This window comes from Polypterus senegalus, chromosome 8 (assembly GCF_016835505.1).
Source record: "Polypterus senegalus isolate Bchr_013 chromosome 8, ASM1683550v1, whole genome shotgun sequence".
Classification (NCBI taxonomy): domain Eukaryota; kingdom Metazoa; phylum Chordata; class Cladistia; order Polypteriformes; family Polypteridae; genus Polypterus; species Polypterus senegalus.
The window spans coordinates 66,781,962-66,800,603 of record NC_053161.1 but is presented as its reverse complement, the minus strand read 5'-3'; the positions used below and the strand labels follow the sequence as shown (position 1 = coordinate 66,800,603).

General features: G+C 33.9%; 1 protein-coding gene across 1 annotated transcript in view; it reads right to left on the bottom strand.

Moving 5' to 3' along the window:
• Nucleotides 1-179: 179 nt before the first annotated feature.
• The window catches only part of fam3c (FAM3 metabolism regulating signaling molecule C), a 32,738-nt gene continuing 14,275 nt past the window's right edge, over nt 180-18,642 (bottom strand). Inside the window, exons 2-10 of the mRNA XM_039761205.1 lie at nt 14,188-14,231; nt 12,334-12,429; nt 10,449-10,472; nt 7,182-7,305; nt 6,836-6,894; nt 4,717-4,767; nt 4,559-4,643; nt 4,212-4,338; nt 180-2,629 (exon numbers count right to left, since the gene is read on the bottom strand). Coding sequence (XP_039617139.1) covers nt 2,540-2,629; nt 4,212-4,338; nt 4,559-4,643; nt 4,717-4,767; nt 6,836-6,894; nt 7,182-7,305; nt 10,449-10,472; nt 12,334-12,429; nt 14,188-14,200 — 669 coding nt within the window. The 5' untranslated portion in view covers nt 14,201-14,231 and the 3' untranslated portion in view covers nt 180-2,539. The remainder of the gene's footprint in view (nt 2,630-4,211; nt 4,339-4,558; nt 4,644-4,716; nt 4,768-6,835; nt 6,895-7,181; nt 7,306-10,448; nt 10,473-12,333; nt 12,430-14,187; nt 14,232-18,642) is intronic.

Sequence of the window (18,642 nt, the reverse complement as noted above, 5' to 3'; positions counted from 1 at the left end):
CTGTGAGACCGTTTTTCCTAAGATGAATAGACATGGCTTTACTCAAAAACAAATAAAAGTAAATTCTCGAATGACCACAGAGTTGAATTATTTATTGCACTAGGTTGAACATCCTGGCATTTTATTTATATTCACCTCCATGATTTGCCAAAGACAATTAACCACTGGATCAAAAAAGGTTTAAAAAAAAAAAAAAACTTGAATTTTATCAATAACTTTATGGTGTATTAGCCTCAACACAGGATGGATACATAAGAAAAACAGAACAGGTAGAGACAACGCAATGAAAAGATTTAAGTTGTGGCTTAAGAGGTTCAGAGTCTCCAGTACCACAGCAGCATTTCATGAAAATGCACCATAGCTTTATATACAAAACGACATGTACCAAAATATATGTTAAAATAGATCATGAAATCATGTCATTTTAAACAAAATATTTTCTGGCCTAGAAAGATTCAAATACCACCATACATTTCACAATCTGAATGAGACAAGTCAAGTAAGGGCTGCAGAAGCAGTAAAATGCTACCGTCGCTCTTCAGCTTGCCAATTCACAGGGGTGCAAAACTTCTAAAGCAGCAGTTTCAATTCAAGCAAATGTTCACCTAATTTAATGATTTTATAATTTTATGATGCCTGAAACTTAACATAATTATTCCTTTTCCTCATTTTTTTTCCTTGATTCATTTATTTTGGTATCTATTACAATAATATTTAAGGCATTGTTACAAAAGAATACATACAGAAAGTGACCTTTGCCAATAAACATTTTTGATAGGACTATTGTCAAATGGTAGTGCAAGAAACAAATCACTTTACATTATAGAATGCAAAATTAAAGACATTTTGCAAGTATTCAGTACTTTCTCAAGAAAGCTGGTTTTCCTGGAGAATGAAAGGCATTTTAAATGACTTGCATTGTAACAGCTGCTTTTCCCCTTGCAATAGACATCCCAAACACTAATGTGGTGCACTTCTTTTAATCATAAGCGATTCTAGCTTAAAGACAGAGAGGAGAAACAGTATACAGCTATAATATACATGTTTCTATAACAGTCACCTACATGGCAGGATATTGTGACAAGGAGGAAAAAGCATTTTTCCAGTTGAAATGACAGAAAAGCCGTAATTTGATTGAACTCTAACAAAATATTTTTTATAAACTTTCAAATGCCCTAACTGCAAGTTTAAAAATAAAAGATATCTGAAGCAGAGTAGGTCTCTCAGAAATAAACAGAGTATTATTGCTGATCTAAAGATTAATATACTGTTAAGATTACATTTTGTAAGAAAAAAGAAAAAAAAAAAAACAAAAACAAAATCCAGATGTTTTTCAGTGATCAGAAAATCAATTTTTAAATACATTTTAGCTGTGGTTTTCTTTTCAACTTAAATTTGTTAATAATACAAAACTAGAGAAGACTGAATCAAGCTTTCAGTATGTCATAAATGGTGTGGTTATCAAATGATCAATGGCTCATGCACTCTATCATAAAACTGGCTTACTGAACACAGAGCACCTTACACAGAATAAGAGCAAGTACATACTGTACACAGAAATATAAATATTTTAAACAAATAGCAAATATCAGTGTTCAGTGACAAAATTTGAACTTATTATTATCTATCCATATGCTGATTTGCTTTACTGATTAAAATACTGAAAAAAGTGTAATTTTCCTTTAAAAAAGTTTTTAATTAACATGAACAGACATTACAATTGCTAAATGAAAATGATTAGTATTTTCATCTAACCTTCTGAGAATGTGATGAAAAAAAACTTAGAAAGTTAAAAAATAAATAGAAATAAAATTTTCAGCAGAACATAAACCTCCAAACTCTCTCTATGAACACTTCTAATATTAATAAAACTAAGGTCTGAAACCAGATTCTGGCCAGAATGTACATACAATTGTGTTATTGCCAAAAGAAAACTGTAGAGCTAACCTAACGATAATTTAATTAGGTACTCAATACAAACAATATACCTACATACCAGTCACCAATATACTCTCTAGCTTTCAAGTAAATCCTGCAGCAATATACCCAAGACAGTACAGTATATACATATCTTAAAGTTGGGATTGCTCTTAGTTTTTTTTTTATTATTAATTTTTACCTTTTTTGCTACAGTAATTATAAATAAAATTAAGTGACTGCAATTCCAAATATACATGTATGGATGTGCAAATAGAGCAAAATGTTTTAATAAATGATGTTTAACAAGATGCACTGGTTTTGAGAATTTACATGTACGATCATTCCGTGTTTGAATAATGAAAGTTTTGCATTTAATCAAAAACTAACAGCTGAGAAGAATGTACTGACAATGTTACAAAAAAACAATAAAAGCCTTCAAACAATTACTATTAGTAATTCTTTCAGAAGCTAATGCCTGTAGAACATACAGAGTGAATCTTCAGCACTGATATTAACTTCCTGCTACACTAGTTTGTACAAACTTTGTCTCTACGTCCTTAGATGATTTTTATATAAATACACAAACACACACACTATTTGACATTCTTGCACCAGAATTCTAGTCTTGTTTCTGAGGGATGCAACCTTCCATTTCCAAAACCTCTGGCCAGCCTTCATATTTATTAGTGTCTCTATTATTTTTAATATGCTGAAAAGAAACAAAAAAAATAGTCAAAATGATCTGTTACAAATTGAAAAAAAAAAAACACAACAAAAAATGGAATACCATATAAGCAAACTACAATGAAAAAAAAAAAATGGAGGTTTTCATTTTGCCCAAAAATCATCCCCCACACCAATGTTACAGGGAAAAGAAAAACAAAAAAAAAATCCATTTGACTGACACAGTGCCACAGGTAAGGTCTGTCAACACTTTACTATTTTGCTCTGCTAGTGAGATTCCTTTTGAAGAAGAGAATTATAACATGAGTAAAAGTAGCCATAGAGGAGCTATAAATGAATCTGCTGAGCATACCCTCTTTAGTCATGGATCAATTAAAGTAAAGTAATTCAAGATTTTGGCTTCAGACTAAAGTTACACGCACGAGGAGTTTTGATTTTGAGTAGAAAATATTTGTGGCAAGTCTATATATCACCACACTGTAGATAAATGCTAGTAACTGACATTTGTTGGGTAAGAGATATAAAATGAACATTTCCTAGTTTGTGGGGCACATAATTGTTTAAGCTGAGGATGATGCATTTTGGGATAAACCTCTCTGCCCTGGAAGGCATTTTAAATTGCCAACCTGCATCTTTTGATTGGCATTCTGAGAGTCACACAATCAAGGTGAGTACTCAACACCTACAATAAACATATCTTGGTAAAATGAGTTTAAGCAGTAGTTTACATTATATACTTTTAAAAATGAAAAATGCTCATTAAAAATAAGTTAATGGCTGTTAAGCTTAAAAGATGAATATTTTAAGTACTCTATACAAGCATTCTGATGTGGAAAGAAGGGAAGTACTATACATGAGTTAGTAAAAGGCTTAACAAAGGCATTTCCTTAGTTTGTGCAGATTATTAAAGAGATGTTTACAATTTAATTGGGTACTCATTGAAGCAATATAATGGTAGAGGTAAAACTATTAACAGGCAAGCAATTCAAATATTTTTTTGTAGCTGGACAAATTGTGTTTGGCCATATAAATGAATGCAATGTCAGAGGTTCCACACAAATAACTACCTCAAACTCCAGATTAAAAGAACGTGTTAAGAGTAGCTCTGCCACCCTGAACTGCAATGCATAAACACAGAGTATGAATTTCCATGCAATGTAAATAGAGTTAAACAGGGGATTATACTACTTTTAAATATCAGACCGTTGTGAGAGATGTTATAAATGTTGCACAATATATTCTTTACATGATGCACATTTCTGTACTTTTTCACTGTGAATAAAGGACATGCCTTTAATAATCACACAATAAAAGACCGACATAATTTAAGAAACAGCAAGTCTTGGATATTTATATGGGAAGTTGTTAAAAATTAATACAACTTTATACCCAACTTTTTTTTCTAGCAAGGCCATGTCAAATTGAACTGTAATTAATAAATGTTAATTATTGGTGGAACGTCTGATTTTAAATTCACTATGTTTCTCTAACTGATCAAAACTAAGACCTTTATTTCACTATGTGCTAAAGGCATCCACTACCGGGGCACCTAAACCAAGGTAATTAAAAACATTTAATTGTTAAAACATTTCTGGAAGACAATTTACCTGTTCAAATGGGCTTTTTGTTTTAATTCCTTTCCCTCCAACAAAAATCCAATTGTCCCGAAAGGCCAGAGTGCTAACACTTGAACTACCTAAATCACTTAACAGCTTTCTTGCTTCATCATTTAGCCTGCAAAAATAAACAAATAAATACTTAATTTCAAAATCTGCAGCAAATATAAACAATTAGAAAACAATTTCTATAATTATCATCAAAATACTTATATTCATTAAAAAAAACAAAAAAACATTTTTTTAGAAGAAATGGGGCATGTTTTTTTAAAACCAAATATTAAAAAAGTCCAGACTTTTAATTAGTAAATAATTACTATTTAAACATATATACTTACTTAGTAGCACCATCATCAAAAGTAGCAATTAATACAATTGTTCCTTCCTCTATTGTCTTGAGGAACTCAATTAAAGGCTTCACATCTGCAGAGGAAATATTCATTACAATCTCCAGTATATCAGGCAAATAAAACATTTTAATTTAAAAGAGTCTTACCTCCAGCCCACATGTCATAATATTTTGTATCTATCAAGTCTCCAGTTTTGCCTTAAAACAAAAAAATGTTCCCAAGTTAAAACTGTATTATTCACAGTAATGAAAAACAAGGGGAAGAACTATGTAAATAATTGACTAGATTCAGAGGGTCCATTACAGTTAACACAAGCCAAAAATAAGTGATCAAGTATTAACAAGCAATTTATATTTGAGACACAAAATGTACAGTTAAAATGCACATTGGCATCGTTTGTTGCTAGATTTTTTGTTTTGTTCTTTGGTTAATACTATGAAACCCTAATTATAGTTTTAGCCTGTGCTTTTGCATTTGGAGCCTATTATGTGCACCACAGCAAAGACAATGACATCTTCAGAAAAGTAAGATAGTCAATAGATCTTAATTTGAAATCACATACTTTGCCTTAGTGCCTAAACTTTACAAGGTAATTTAAGAACAAGAACAAAAACAGAAAACTTTAATATAACCTGTAAAATTACTAGGATTACATCATAAAATAAACCTAACATTCCGAAATCCTTAAACAGGTTAACTGGGAAGATAAAATAATATTAACTATAAAGGAAAATGCAATTATATCTACCCATCTACTTCCTAAAACAGTTTTTTTTTTAAAGTGCAAGATGCCATTCACAATATGATTTTCTAGAAGAAATTTAACAATATTTTAGATAAAATACATGTTTGGGATATTGTGAGCAACATATAGATTAAGCAGTATGTGTGAACAGATTTTTTCCATGGACATTTTCATATTGTTTGCTGCTTACTCAGTTTTGGTTCTTACTTCCTACAAAAAAATATGAATTTTTTTTTCTTCATTAGTCCTACAAACACAGGGTTAGTAACAGATTTTTTTATATAAAATTTTAAGATGGAGTATTTAAAAAAAAACAGGTTGACCATTTACTTAGGTTTTAATCCCAAACTATGGAATAGGTGTCATATGCTTATAACATTCTGCTTCCAATCTATTGATAAAGAGGTATTTCTTGAAGTTAACTATGGACTGAAACATTTTCTACTCCTCTCAACGCCTGAATTGATGTGTCCAGTATCTCACTGCTACTACAGGCACTAACCCATGTATGTTAACCAAAATTTAACTATTCTTATTATTTTAACTACGCACTCTCTTGCCAAGCAATTTATGTCTTGAATATATCTTGATTTTTTTTATTTATTTCATTTTTAAGAGTTTAATCAACCTTCTCGTCCATTTACTATCCCATTCTTTCAGTCCCAGGTCACCAAGAGACTGAGCCTCAGAAGCATCAGTTTAATAAATACACTTGCTCCAATTATTTTTCAAAACCATTTATTACCTTATAGAATCTCATGAAACCACAGCCTATGCGGGACAAGAACAAAAACATGGAAAGAACACTAGTGTACCACTAAGGAAAAAAGAGACATGCTTACCATAAAATAAAGGGCCTGTTTAAATGCAAATATTCATGTCTTTAGGATGTGAGATGAAATCAAAATAATTAGTTTCTACATACCCTGTCTCGTGCATCTTTTCTAAGTATAATACTGACCAGGCCAGGATTTAAACCAAGGTCAAAAAGCTGTGGGATCACGCAGCGGTCACCACAACAACACTGGTGTTTATCTGCTACATTAAGAATAATATAACGCTTCTTGAAGGACAGCTGTTGCATTTAATGGAAACTTCATGCTAGGATTGTGCTTTCACTATAAATGTTCTAGAGTACAGCTTAAATGCACATAGAATTGCTGATTTATAGAAAAACTCACTTTTACAATGTCAAGGAGGACAAAGATTTGATTTGATGAATCAGTTATTCAAATTATTACAATTCAAAAGTTATTAACTACTGTATATGTGTTATGTATTTTTAGGTTCTTTAAATGTTTCAGAAATGTCTTCTGACATAAAAAAGTGAAAAAACTAATGTAAGAGCAAAATAAAGCTCAGCTGGCTTTGACAGAGAAGCAAACAGAAATTAAACCCAGTTTACTAGACATAAAAAAGCAGAAGTTATTCCCACCCAAGTTTGCTATTTGTTTATAATGTATTTTTGTTAAAACAGCAGTCCTGAATTGCAGCCGCAGTTGGAAGAAAGGCAAACTTACCATTTACTAAGGCGATATTCATCCCTCGTCCAACATTGTTCTTAACACCACTCATCACACTGGGAATAATTTTAAAGTATACCAATTAATGCATTAAGATTCAGAGATATTTCATTGCATTTAAAATAAAAGTACAGTCAGTGACTTTGAACATATTTAGAAACAGACCTTTCATGTAAACCACCACTACACAATTATTACTCAACAATTTAATAAATACACTTAATTTTTATTTTTATGCATTTTTTTTGTTTTAATGCATTTCTATGTAAAAGAAAAAAAGCATGCTAAAAAATACTCAAAAAGGCCTGCTGGATAATTATACTATTTAAGCTATTATGCTTACATGTTGTCTTCAAAACAAATCTTTGGCCCAACGACACCAGCAGCACCACTAGCTAATTTGAATGCAAAATGTTTCTCTGGGCATGCCTTGGAAAGGCCACACTTGTATCTTGGAGGTTTTGTAGCTGCAAAATAAATACAAATATGTATACATTAAACTGAATTTCCTTTTTCTTAATACAGCATATTTTTTTCATGTTATAGTAATTTGACTGGTTAGAATATCTTTAAATCGGCCCATCTTTGAATAAACATTGTTACAAATTTCAGGCAATCGTTTATTTCAGCTTCAAAAGAGCCTTCCCTTTATAAACAACAATTTTGTTTGTATCAAAGTAGATTCAGTTTCCACCTTTGTTTACCTGCAGCTTAATACATTTAGATCTTGCCCCGAGCATCCGAATTTCAAGAGACGTTTTTCATAGTTTATCATTTTAATAAATGATTGAGGGGAAAAAAAAAAATAACAATCTGCTTATAACAAAATGATTCTTAGCTATTCATATTTCCTGTCCTCACATTTACCACAGTCTTCAATTTCAGTTAAAAGAGAAAGAAAAAGAATCTGAGTACAGTAAAACAAATTAAGGTTAGGTAGCTCAAAAATCCTTCAAGCTAAATTTACATTACCTTCACCGTTGGCCTGAAAGCTTCAGAGCAAGGTTGCCCCCTTGTGATCTCAAATAACACTCACAATATCGTAGGACCAAACTATTGGGGTGGGGCTGTTGTAATTGTTCAGTTTGTTATGTGTTCTAGATAATCCTCTGAAGATCATGTAAGAACAGATTAAAGCTTTACCAAACTGTAAGGGAATGTATGGACAAATGTCTTATGTTTCAGTATAAAAACTGCCTTATTAAATTAAACTGTATTAAAAAATATGAAGGTATCATTAAAGTGTTCTTTTTACAGCTCTGTGATGTTATGTGATTATATTCAGAGTGACAGGCAGTATTCTATTACATGCAGATCTGTAGAACATGTTCATTTTATCAAGGGGAATGTATTAATTATCTTTAGTTCTTGCCTTGGGAGACTTCAAGACTTTATTTTTCCTATTCAAGAAAATTAATAATATTTGGAACTAAAATTATGAGTCTTTTTTCCCCTCAGCTAATGGGTCAAAATTGTCCTCACAAAACACAGACTAAATTGACATTCACAGTGCTAAAGCAGCACGTGAACTAAAAATAAAAACACAAAAAATAGTTTTGAGGATATTAGGCAATGTTACATTGTATCTGTCAAAAGAGTTTACTAATTAATGCAGCACTTGTTTAACAATTTGAAGATTGTATGGTGGGAGGCACATGAAGGACCCAAACAATAGTCTGAAGTTTCTATAATATTTATTAGAGTGCACACTTTAATCTTTCTCCAATGTTAACACTGCTCACACCTACAAAACCTCAAGAAAAACTAGCAGAAAAAGTATACACATTTTTAGTACAATGTGAACAATTCTTTACACTTTTCAAACCAACAAAGGCAACATTAAAATTATGAATCCTTCCCCGAGTTAAATATACAAATGGCTTACAAATTTTAAAATTTCACATCAAAAATATGAATGGTCAATTTTTCTGACAATGACACTGTATGCTGCATTATAAATGTACAAAAATAATGTTTTTTGTACAGAGTAATTAGCACCGACCTCCCCTGGGACAAGGCAAGCTTGCAGTTGTTATGGTGTTTTAGTTAAGTCTTTTTCAAACTTTCTGCGTGATTTCCAGCTACACTCTTGTACAAACCTTTGACAGGCCATCCATTCCTTGGCACCTTCACTACTGCTTCTAGTATTTTTCATTTGGCAAATATAGCTCCGACTGTTGCTCAGGAGACATCAAATGCCCCAGAAATTACTTTAATAATACATTTTATTTACATAGCACCTTTCCCATGCTCACAGTGTTTTGTAGCACATTTAATAGTGACCAATAAACATTTTTGTTTATATAATCAGAAACCTCCTTTGCTCATGGCATTATATGTCTGCTGAATCTCTATGTTGGCAACTTGATTCTGATGATAGGGAGCAAAACAAGACTGGCTCAGTCTGCCAACCATGACTTTGAGCCAATTTAATTAGGCAGCAATTATTTTCTTTGCATAATACTGACTGTTAACCATTCTAAGAAATGTCTGTTATTCCACACTGTGCTCTTTATTGCATAATCTGTCAGAAATTTGCAATTAAGGAAATTGGAAAGGGGATAAATATTTTTTCTCTGCACTGTAAATATCAGAAGCATACAGAATCTCCCATTTCTGTTTTATGCCTCACTCCTTGCAGAGTGCCTTATTTGCAAATAAAAAAATATTGCCTTTCATTTTGTTTTTTTACACTGGATCCTTTTGATTCAGCTACAATCTCTGAACTTAACACTTTTTGAGTAAATTGTTTTGAAACTACTTGGAGAAACACATTGTGAATATTGACACCCAGTGGACTGTACAAATATTGCAGACAATTTAAAAAAAAAAAAAAAAACACAGCACTGAATGACTAAATACAGTATGTCCTAACAGGACAGTTTCACTCGCAAACTACTAGGTTAAAACTGACATTTAGTAACCTTTGGGTTTTTAAAAAAAAAAAAAAAAAGGCCATAAACAAACTGAGAGCAATTACTTTGTGTGCGTCATGTGATATGCAACTATTCGTATCATCACTTGATGCAGAACTGTTAAGTTTAAAAAAAAAAGCCAATAATAACACAGGATGTATTCTACAGTTCCTCTTTTACAAAATACACCCAGAACAAAACAACCATATCATTAGAAAAACTACATATGTCGGATGTGTTTTAAAAGTTTGTTAGGCATGTTTTCTTGTACAAGAAAGTATTAATTCAATACACCCATTACATCAATGGGACACCAAAAATCCTTTGTGGGAAGTATGGTAATATGCTTAAACAAATGCAGTAAGGCTTTAGTACTTTTACATTATCATTTCCAGACCTTCAGTGAAACTTGGCTTTTTCATCTGAGGTATACACTTGAAGTGGACTGACTGTTTAGTGAAGCAATAAGACTTTAAAGTGCAAGCTCAAAAGATATTCAAGTTCAGAGAATCTAAAAAAACAAACACTTCATAAACAAAAAAGCATCAGATGAAAATGAACACAACTATTAATGTATGCACCTTCTCAAAAGGAATTTAATCCATTTGTTCGATGCAATTGTTAATTTATTGTGTTGGGGCACTACCAAGGTAAAGAATGCAACTTCACACTTAATAAATAGTGCATATACTTACGTCGTGCATCTATCATTGATCTCACTGGAAAAACAAAATAAGAGCACACATATTACAGACTATCATGAGATGACACAAATTAAAATAAACTGCAAATTAAAGTAAAATATTGCCTACTTATTTAGCACACACAAACATATACAGTACATTTCTAATGATAGTTCCAAGTTTTAAAAAAATGACTAATTTAAATATCCAATAAACATGCAATTTGGGGTGACTTATTAACACAGAATATTTCCCGTTTTTGATAATATCAATGGTGGGGTGCAGTGGATGACCACACTGATTTAAGAAGCCTATAATTAAAAATTTTTTAATGACCAAAGTAACCTACCAAGTGCCATCCAACTCATTTTGGATTCAATTTCTTTATTTCATACAAAAATATTTTTTGTTTTTTCCCCAGCACATTGTTTACAATATTGCTTTGAGGTTTAAATTCTCATTAAACATGGTAAAATTATGAGAAATTAGAATTTTCAGATTAATTTTAGCCTTATAATCTTTGTCATCAATGCAACTTCTACCACTAATTTTTTTAATAAAAGTGAACACCTCAAAAACTATATGAAACTTAAGTACACTATATTACATACATACATGCATGCTTTCAACAGACATAATTTGTTTTAAATTAACTGCTCAAAAAAAATTAAAGGAACAATTTGAAAACACATCAGATCTCAATAATTCACACCAGTGGCCTACTGAGGTCATTTTGTTGGGGTCTGGCAGTGCTCATCCTGTTCCTCCTTGCCCAAAGAAGCAGATAGCGGTCCTGCTGATGCGTTACAGACCTTCTACCGTCCTGTCCAGCTCTCCTAGAGTAACTGCCTGCCTCCTGAAAACTCCTGCATGTCCTTAAGACTGTGCAGGGAGACACAGCAAACCTTCTGGCAATGACACGTATTGATGTGCCATCCTGGAGAGGTTGGACTACCTGTGCAACCTCTGTAGGGACTAGATATCACCAGTAGTGACAATGACTGTAGCCAAATGCAAAACTAGGGAAAAAACAGTGTTCCTTTAATTTTTTTGAGCAGTATATAATGAGATGGCCTTCACGCCATTTTCATATTAGAAGCAAAAAAAAGGAAGCCAAATAAAATAATTCTGACATTTCTTTTAAGTGTACAAACTGCAAACCTTGGCATTTGCTTCCATATAGAATATTATGTACAGTTACCTTGACAGAACCGGTTTAAAAAAATAAAACGCCCTTCACACTTTTTTTCATAAATGGAAATACAGTATGTATAATATGATCAATCATTTAAATTAAACAGGGTGGAGATTCAAAGGGTAAGCCAAACTGTAAGGAGAGTAACTAAAGATGAGTTAAAATACTTAAATTGTGCCACTTTTTGAAAAATACATACATTTTACAAATTAATTATTAATGTATTTATTAGGGTTTAAAAATGTAAACATTTAGCTGATTTGAAGATGAAAATGCAACACTGAATGAGGGTCAGGGTTATACAGTAAAGTATCTGGGAAGTGACACACAGTACCTTCTAGGAGGCATTCCTTAGAACAGTGCAGGGCGTCCTAGAACTACATTCACAAAATGCCAATGTGCTGCACTTCAAACTAAACGATAAAAAATATCCACTGGCTCATAACTACATTATAAATACAAAATAACTTGTGTATTGAAATATCCCCCTCCCACCCTTCCAGGTTAAAGCCTTCTAAAGACAATAGCAATAAAGCAGCAAAAAAAAAAAAAAAGTCCTTCTGGAGCATAAAAGAATTTAACAGACTGGTGTTAGAATGATTAGTATTTGTAACCTAAAGACCGGAAATAATTAGCACAAAACACACCAACAGTTAAAAAATAAAATTTTTGCCAAATCACTGAGAAGCAAGAATTACTCACCAAACAGATTTTCTAAGCTGCCTTTGAACTCAAATACTTCTGAAGCAATATAAACGGCAATTATTAAAACCACAAGAACCAAAGCGAGCTTTACACCTGTGAAAAAACATATTAGAATGGTGAGCAAAACTCACTTAATATATTTGTAGTCTGCAACTTGTATATTTGAGAATGTATCCCTAAAATCTGTAATGCATTAAAATACATTGGAAAAATCAGCTCTAAAAATTACTTAGGGTAACAATTGAAACTCAAGTGTTATTTTCTGAGTAACATAGCTGCTATTAGTGTTCACAATAAAGTGCTGGGAAATACTGTAAATTATAAAAAGACTTCAAAGTCATTCACATTTTTGTGACATGTGGTACAGACATACAGCTACAAGATACAAAATTCGGAATAAAGATGAATGTGTTACTGCAGAATGCCACAATATGAGTTAAAAATAAAATTAGATAGTTAATCAGTTAACTCAAAGAACATTTCACAGAAATAAAATAATTCACATGATGAAAAAGCATCTTTAGCCATAAATATTTTAAGTTCTTTAATGCATGTGAAAAAAGCTAACTGGCTTTACAGTACAATTGGCAATACACTATGGTGATGAGTAAATAATGTAGTATTGTTGAAAATATGTTATTAACAGTGACATTATATATATAATATTTAGTGTTCTAAACACAAACATGACTTTTTAAAAATTATGTCGCATTAGTGAGGGTGAAAATACAGTATCTGAATGAGATACTGGGACAACTTGACTAGCTAACAAATATGCTAAGTTGTTCTCATTTGTCAATTTTACTAATAATTTCTAAGAAATACTGTATTTGTTGATATAATGAATATGAAAACAAAATTTTGCAATGTACATATTGAAATTACAAAGAAATGCCTATCAATACTGAATTGTGCTGTTTCACAAATTCCAATTCAATCCACTGGACACCTAGGGGTATGTATGTTAGGTATCTTCTCCTCTGCTTTTCTCATTCTATACAAAAACTACTACTACAATGACCCCTCTTTAAAACTTCTGAACCTTTCTAATAACACTCCCATGACTGTGCAAAAATGGAGATAGAGTGCTACATCAGATGAAGGTCAACCTGGAAGTAAGTTGGTGTGTACTAAACAATCTAGACCTGAATAAAGTAAAAACAGAATGGCTGTTACGAATTTTAGTTGATATTTGTATCATCCTGCATCCCTTGTTAAAAATATCACTTTTAATCATTTAAATTTACTGACTTCATTATTACTTGCACAGTGATCAGAAAAGCTCAACAGCCAAGTTTATCGCTACCAGTTTAAAAATTTGAACCTGCCACAACTAATTTTGTTCCAATTGTATAAAGCCATTATTGAAAGGCATCTTGCATCTACTGGTTTGTCAGTACATCATCTCATTCAAATCAAACCGTAATGTGCCATGTGGAGTGCTTGACGGGTTTTGTATACATCTTGGGTGAGTATGTGAACAGACACTATACCTAAAGACCTCAATCATATGGGTACTTCAACAATTGCCATTACAAGGTTTCTTTCCTACTGTAGTCACTCTAGTAAATTACTTCCTATCGGAGATGTGTCAATCAGCAATGCTTCACAGGTACTATACTAGTATACTATCTGTACACCTACACTGCTGTTATATATAGTGTTGTGATTATGTCGTATACTGTATATTGTGTTGCGAGTTGTATTTTGCAGTTGTTTCGTCTCTTATAATTCCAACTCAAAACCCTGTGGTCTAAATTGTCTACCAATAAAGTACAATTCAATTCTACAATACAACTTGTATTAAATATCTTAAACAATAATTAAAAGCAATTACAAATGTTAATTTACCTGTTAGTCTCATTATCTGATCTTTTTCTTTTCTAGGACTCCAGCTAAAAAAAAAAAACTCTTTTCATGTTTACATAGAGAAGAACATAAAGAAACAGATTTAATACAGATATATAGTAAAAATGTAACTCCTACCCCACTTTATGAAAATTAAAAACACCAGATCAATTTACCTCAAATTAGCTACAACAAAATGCTTTAGGCCTTCTTTTTATTTTATCAGCTTTGAAACAACATTGACAGGTTTTGTTTTTGCAGAAAATATGATACTGCAATTTACTACATAAATTAACTAAGATAGGCAGCAACCCCCTGGAAAAAAGCTAATTTACTTATATTCTGGAGCAACTTATAGTAAGAGGCTTGTGGAAGGCGACCCAAAACATTTGGCTCAAGTTAACAATTAAAAGGCAGTGTTATCAGATATTAATAAAGTGTATGTAAACTTGTGACCCACTAGAATTGTGATATAGTCAATAAAAAGTTAAATAGTCTGTGAACATTGTTGGAAAAATTACTTTTGCCCTGCACAAAGCAGATGTTTTAAATGATATGTCAAATTTAATCGACTGTTAGTATAAAATTTGCAGAGGGGTTAGTATGCGAGTTTTAAAGAATTCACCATGTGGATAGGTATAGTTCTGACTTCAGCTTGAAGGTATCATGTTGATAATGAAGGTATGTGCTTCAAAGAGAGAGAATCTTGAGCAGATCCGTAGCACGCAATAAGAACTAAACAGACATTATAGGCAATGCTTTAAGTGGAACCAAAATACTGGCTGTACTTTTGTCATCCTCGCAATGAATTTTATATTTTGCATGACTTTTAAGGCTAAGTCCATCCTCCTCTTCGAGTTCGAAGCACACGGATATTGGTACAGGGCGAGTCAAAATAAAGTACCACTTTTCTCAAGGTCATTGTGTGAGGTAGAAGCAACCAAGTGGGTTGGGGTGGGAGGTCCTCTGATAGGCGATCCCCTGTAATTTTCAGTCGGCAACATGCCTTGGTCCAGTGCGCACCGTACTTTCACTGTTGAAGCATTCTTCAAAAACAACAAATTCATCATCACTACACAACGTGCCTTCAGAACAAACTTCAGCATTCCTACTAACAGTGACATGCCAAATCGGAAAACGATTCTTCAGAGGGTGGATAAATTTAGGCAGACGGGTACAACATTGAACAGAAAATCTCCAGGCCGTCCTTTGACTGTACGAACGCCTGAAGACATCCAAGATGTAAGGGCATCAATTTTGCAGTCTCCTAGATGTTCAGCATGCAAACATGCTTCTGCCTTAGGCAATTTCCAACATGTCTTTGAGGAGGATTTTGCAAGAGGACTTTAATTTCCATCCTTACAAAATGATGGTAATGCAGGAACTCACAGAGAGAGACTGGGAGAGAGGTACAGAGTTGTGTGTGAATATTCTGCAAACCATTCATTGAGATGCCATTGTCATGTGCTGCGACAAGGCCCATTTCCGTTTGAATGGTTGTGTAAATAAGCAAAATTTTCACTACTGTGTTGAACCCAACATTCATGAACTTTACCAGAGACCCCTGCACAGTAAGCATGTTACAGTTTGGTGTGTCAATGCAGAACTTGCCATTGTAGGCCCTTACTTTTTTGAGGAGGGGGGAGCAATGGTCACCGTTACTTCAGAACGCTGCATCCAAATGCTAGAGAACTTTTTGTGGCCCCAACTGGAAAAAATGGATTTGGCCTATGCCTTGTTTCAACAGGATCGAGCAACAGCTCATACAGTGCGGAGATCCATGCAAGTTTTGCAGGAGATGTTTCCGGGGAAGCTGATCTCCCTGCGCAGCGATGTCAGGTGGCCTTCATGTTCACATGATCTTGCACTGTGGGATTTTTTTCTTGGGGGCTGGAGGGGTTCTCTCAAGTTGAAGGTATACACAACAACCTCAAAAACTAGAAGTCCTCAAGGAAGCTGTTTGCCACAAAATCACTGCTATTCCCCTTGAAATGGCTGAATGAGACATGCGAGCATTCAAAAATCGTCTCAAAAAGTGTATCACTAATGACAGCCACCACCATGAAGTAGGGCTGGGAGGTATACTGGTTCATACTGAAAAACGTTTTTTATTTTTGAATTTAAACACCAGTTTAAATTTCCTAAACAACGTTCGGAATGTGGCACAGCAGGAAACTGTTTAAGGGGGGACCTTTTTCACTGCTACACTGCTAAACACACATGCAATGGAGTACATGCGTTCGTGGAGGTACTGAGTGGTGAAAATGGACACAGAACATTCTGAAACTTAAGCTGCAGAAGACGATAAAGTTGAACATGATGACACAGAAGATGTTTTGCCAAAAAAAGTAGCTGTGTCTGTTGTCTGGAGATACTTTGGTTTTAAAAGGTCGGATGTGGACCAAACAACTATTTATTGCAAATGCTGTTGAGCTAAAGTTGTCACCGGAGGTGGCAACACAAGCAATCTGCTGCATCATCTTAGCCGTAAACATGCTTTAGAGCACCAGTGCTTTGGACACAGGCTTCACACAGCCATAGGTATATAATAGTTATTAAAATAATAAACTGTTTTAAGTAATGGTAGTAAAAACACACTATAGTAATAAGAAATGTACAATGAATGTGTGTATAATCAGTTTTCTGTTATCTCTATTATCAGTCAGTACAGGTAGAACTCTACTTACGATGGTTCAACTTAGATATTTCAAAGTTACGATGTCAAAAGCGAGACAATTTATATAAAATTGTGTAAAATATCAATTTTCAAGTTGGCGCGGCAAGCGAACATTTCTGTGGGACGAGCGATCCAAGCGATGCAGTACGATACGTTGCCGGAAACTCCCACATTGTGAGATGCCTCAGTCTAGCTAGTGATCGATAGAAATCAGTGATCTTGTTGTTACAGCTCTTTTCGAAACACTTTTGCTAGAAGGGAAGTTAGCTTTGTTGATTTGACCTTGATTCCCTGCATGTGCATGAGTAGCGAAGAGCAAACAGCTTATAAAATGGCATGTGGACAGATACCAAAGTGAATGCTCAAAGCAAAATAATCTGTGGATGACAGTTTGCATATTATCACTGAATCAGATTCGGACTTGTCGGGCTCCAACTTTGATGCAAGTGATCTGGAGATGGACATCAAAAACGATAGTGACGTACTGGGATCAGCTGATCGGTCCCCAGCTGATTGTGGTGCTGAACACATTCATGTAGCAGCTGCACCCATGGCAACTTTCACCTGGGACGACCGACACTTACGATGACACGAGGTACAAACCGCAACAGTCACCCCTGCACACCTGTCTCACAAAGACAGCCAGTCCACCATGCATTCCTGCAGGCCGAGCTTGAAGCAAGGTCCATAATTAATGCAATTTGCCCTAATGATGGTTCAGCTGGGGCGGCACAGTGGCAGCACTGCTGCCTCACAGTAAGGAGACCCGGTTCACTTATTCGTGGAGTTTGCATGTTCTCCCCATGTCTGCGTGGGTTTCCGGGTGCTCCCACAGTCCAAAGACATGCAGGTTTGGTGCATTGGCAATCCTAAATTGTCCCTAGTGTGTGCGTGTGTGCCCTGTGGTGGACTGGCACCCTGCCCGGGATTTGTTCCTGCCTTGCACTATGTGTTGGCTGGGACTGGCTCCAGCAGAGCCCCGTGACCCTGTGTTAGGATATAGCAGGTTGGATAATGGATGGATGGATGGATGGATGGTTCAGTTGGTAAAGATGTCATCATCAAGTTACACTTGTTTTATTTTTGAAGCCTTGAAGTAATAGTATTACTGGAAGGTGCACTATTTATTTTATTGTTATTATTTATTAGTTTAAATATTATACAGTTTAATGATGGTAAAGTTGTTTAAAACGTCACTTTATCGTGTCAGTGGACAGAGATTGTTAACATTAACAGAAAGTGTAGGTGGTTCATAAAAAATATTCACTATTTATTCCTTTTCTAAGACATGTTCAGTGCAAAACAACTTTTCACAAGCACCTCTGAATATTTTACTAAGTCTAAATGCCTCTTTGGATGGTTGAAAATGTCAAAATTATAGTTTAAGTTATTCACAAAATTAAAAAAAAAAAAAAAAAATGATTCTATATTTTCACTGCTACTGTCATGCAATGTGGCATTAATGCCACCCCTTCAAAATTATCACTTTATGGGGCCATGCAAACCAGTATTAATACTTGTGTGCACATTAAAATGTTTTTTTTGTACAATGTACAATTCTCAGGACAGTGGAATAGGTTATCCTTTGCCAGTCTACTGCAGTAATTGCAGTGGAAAATGCAGTTAACATCCAACGCATGCATGGGAAAAAAATATCGTTGAATACTGTGAAACCAGTATAATTTTGAAAAAAAAAATTATATAGAATTTTGGTCATATCGCCCAGCACTACCACGAAGACATCACTTTTAAAACACAGTATATAGTATTGAAGAGCAGGG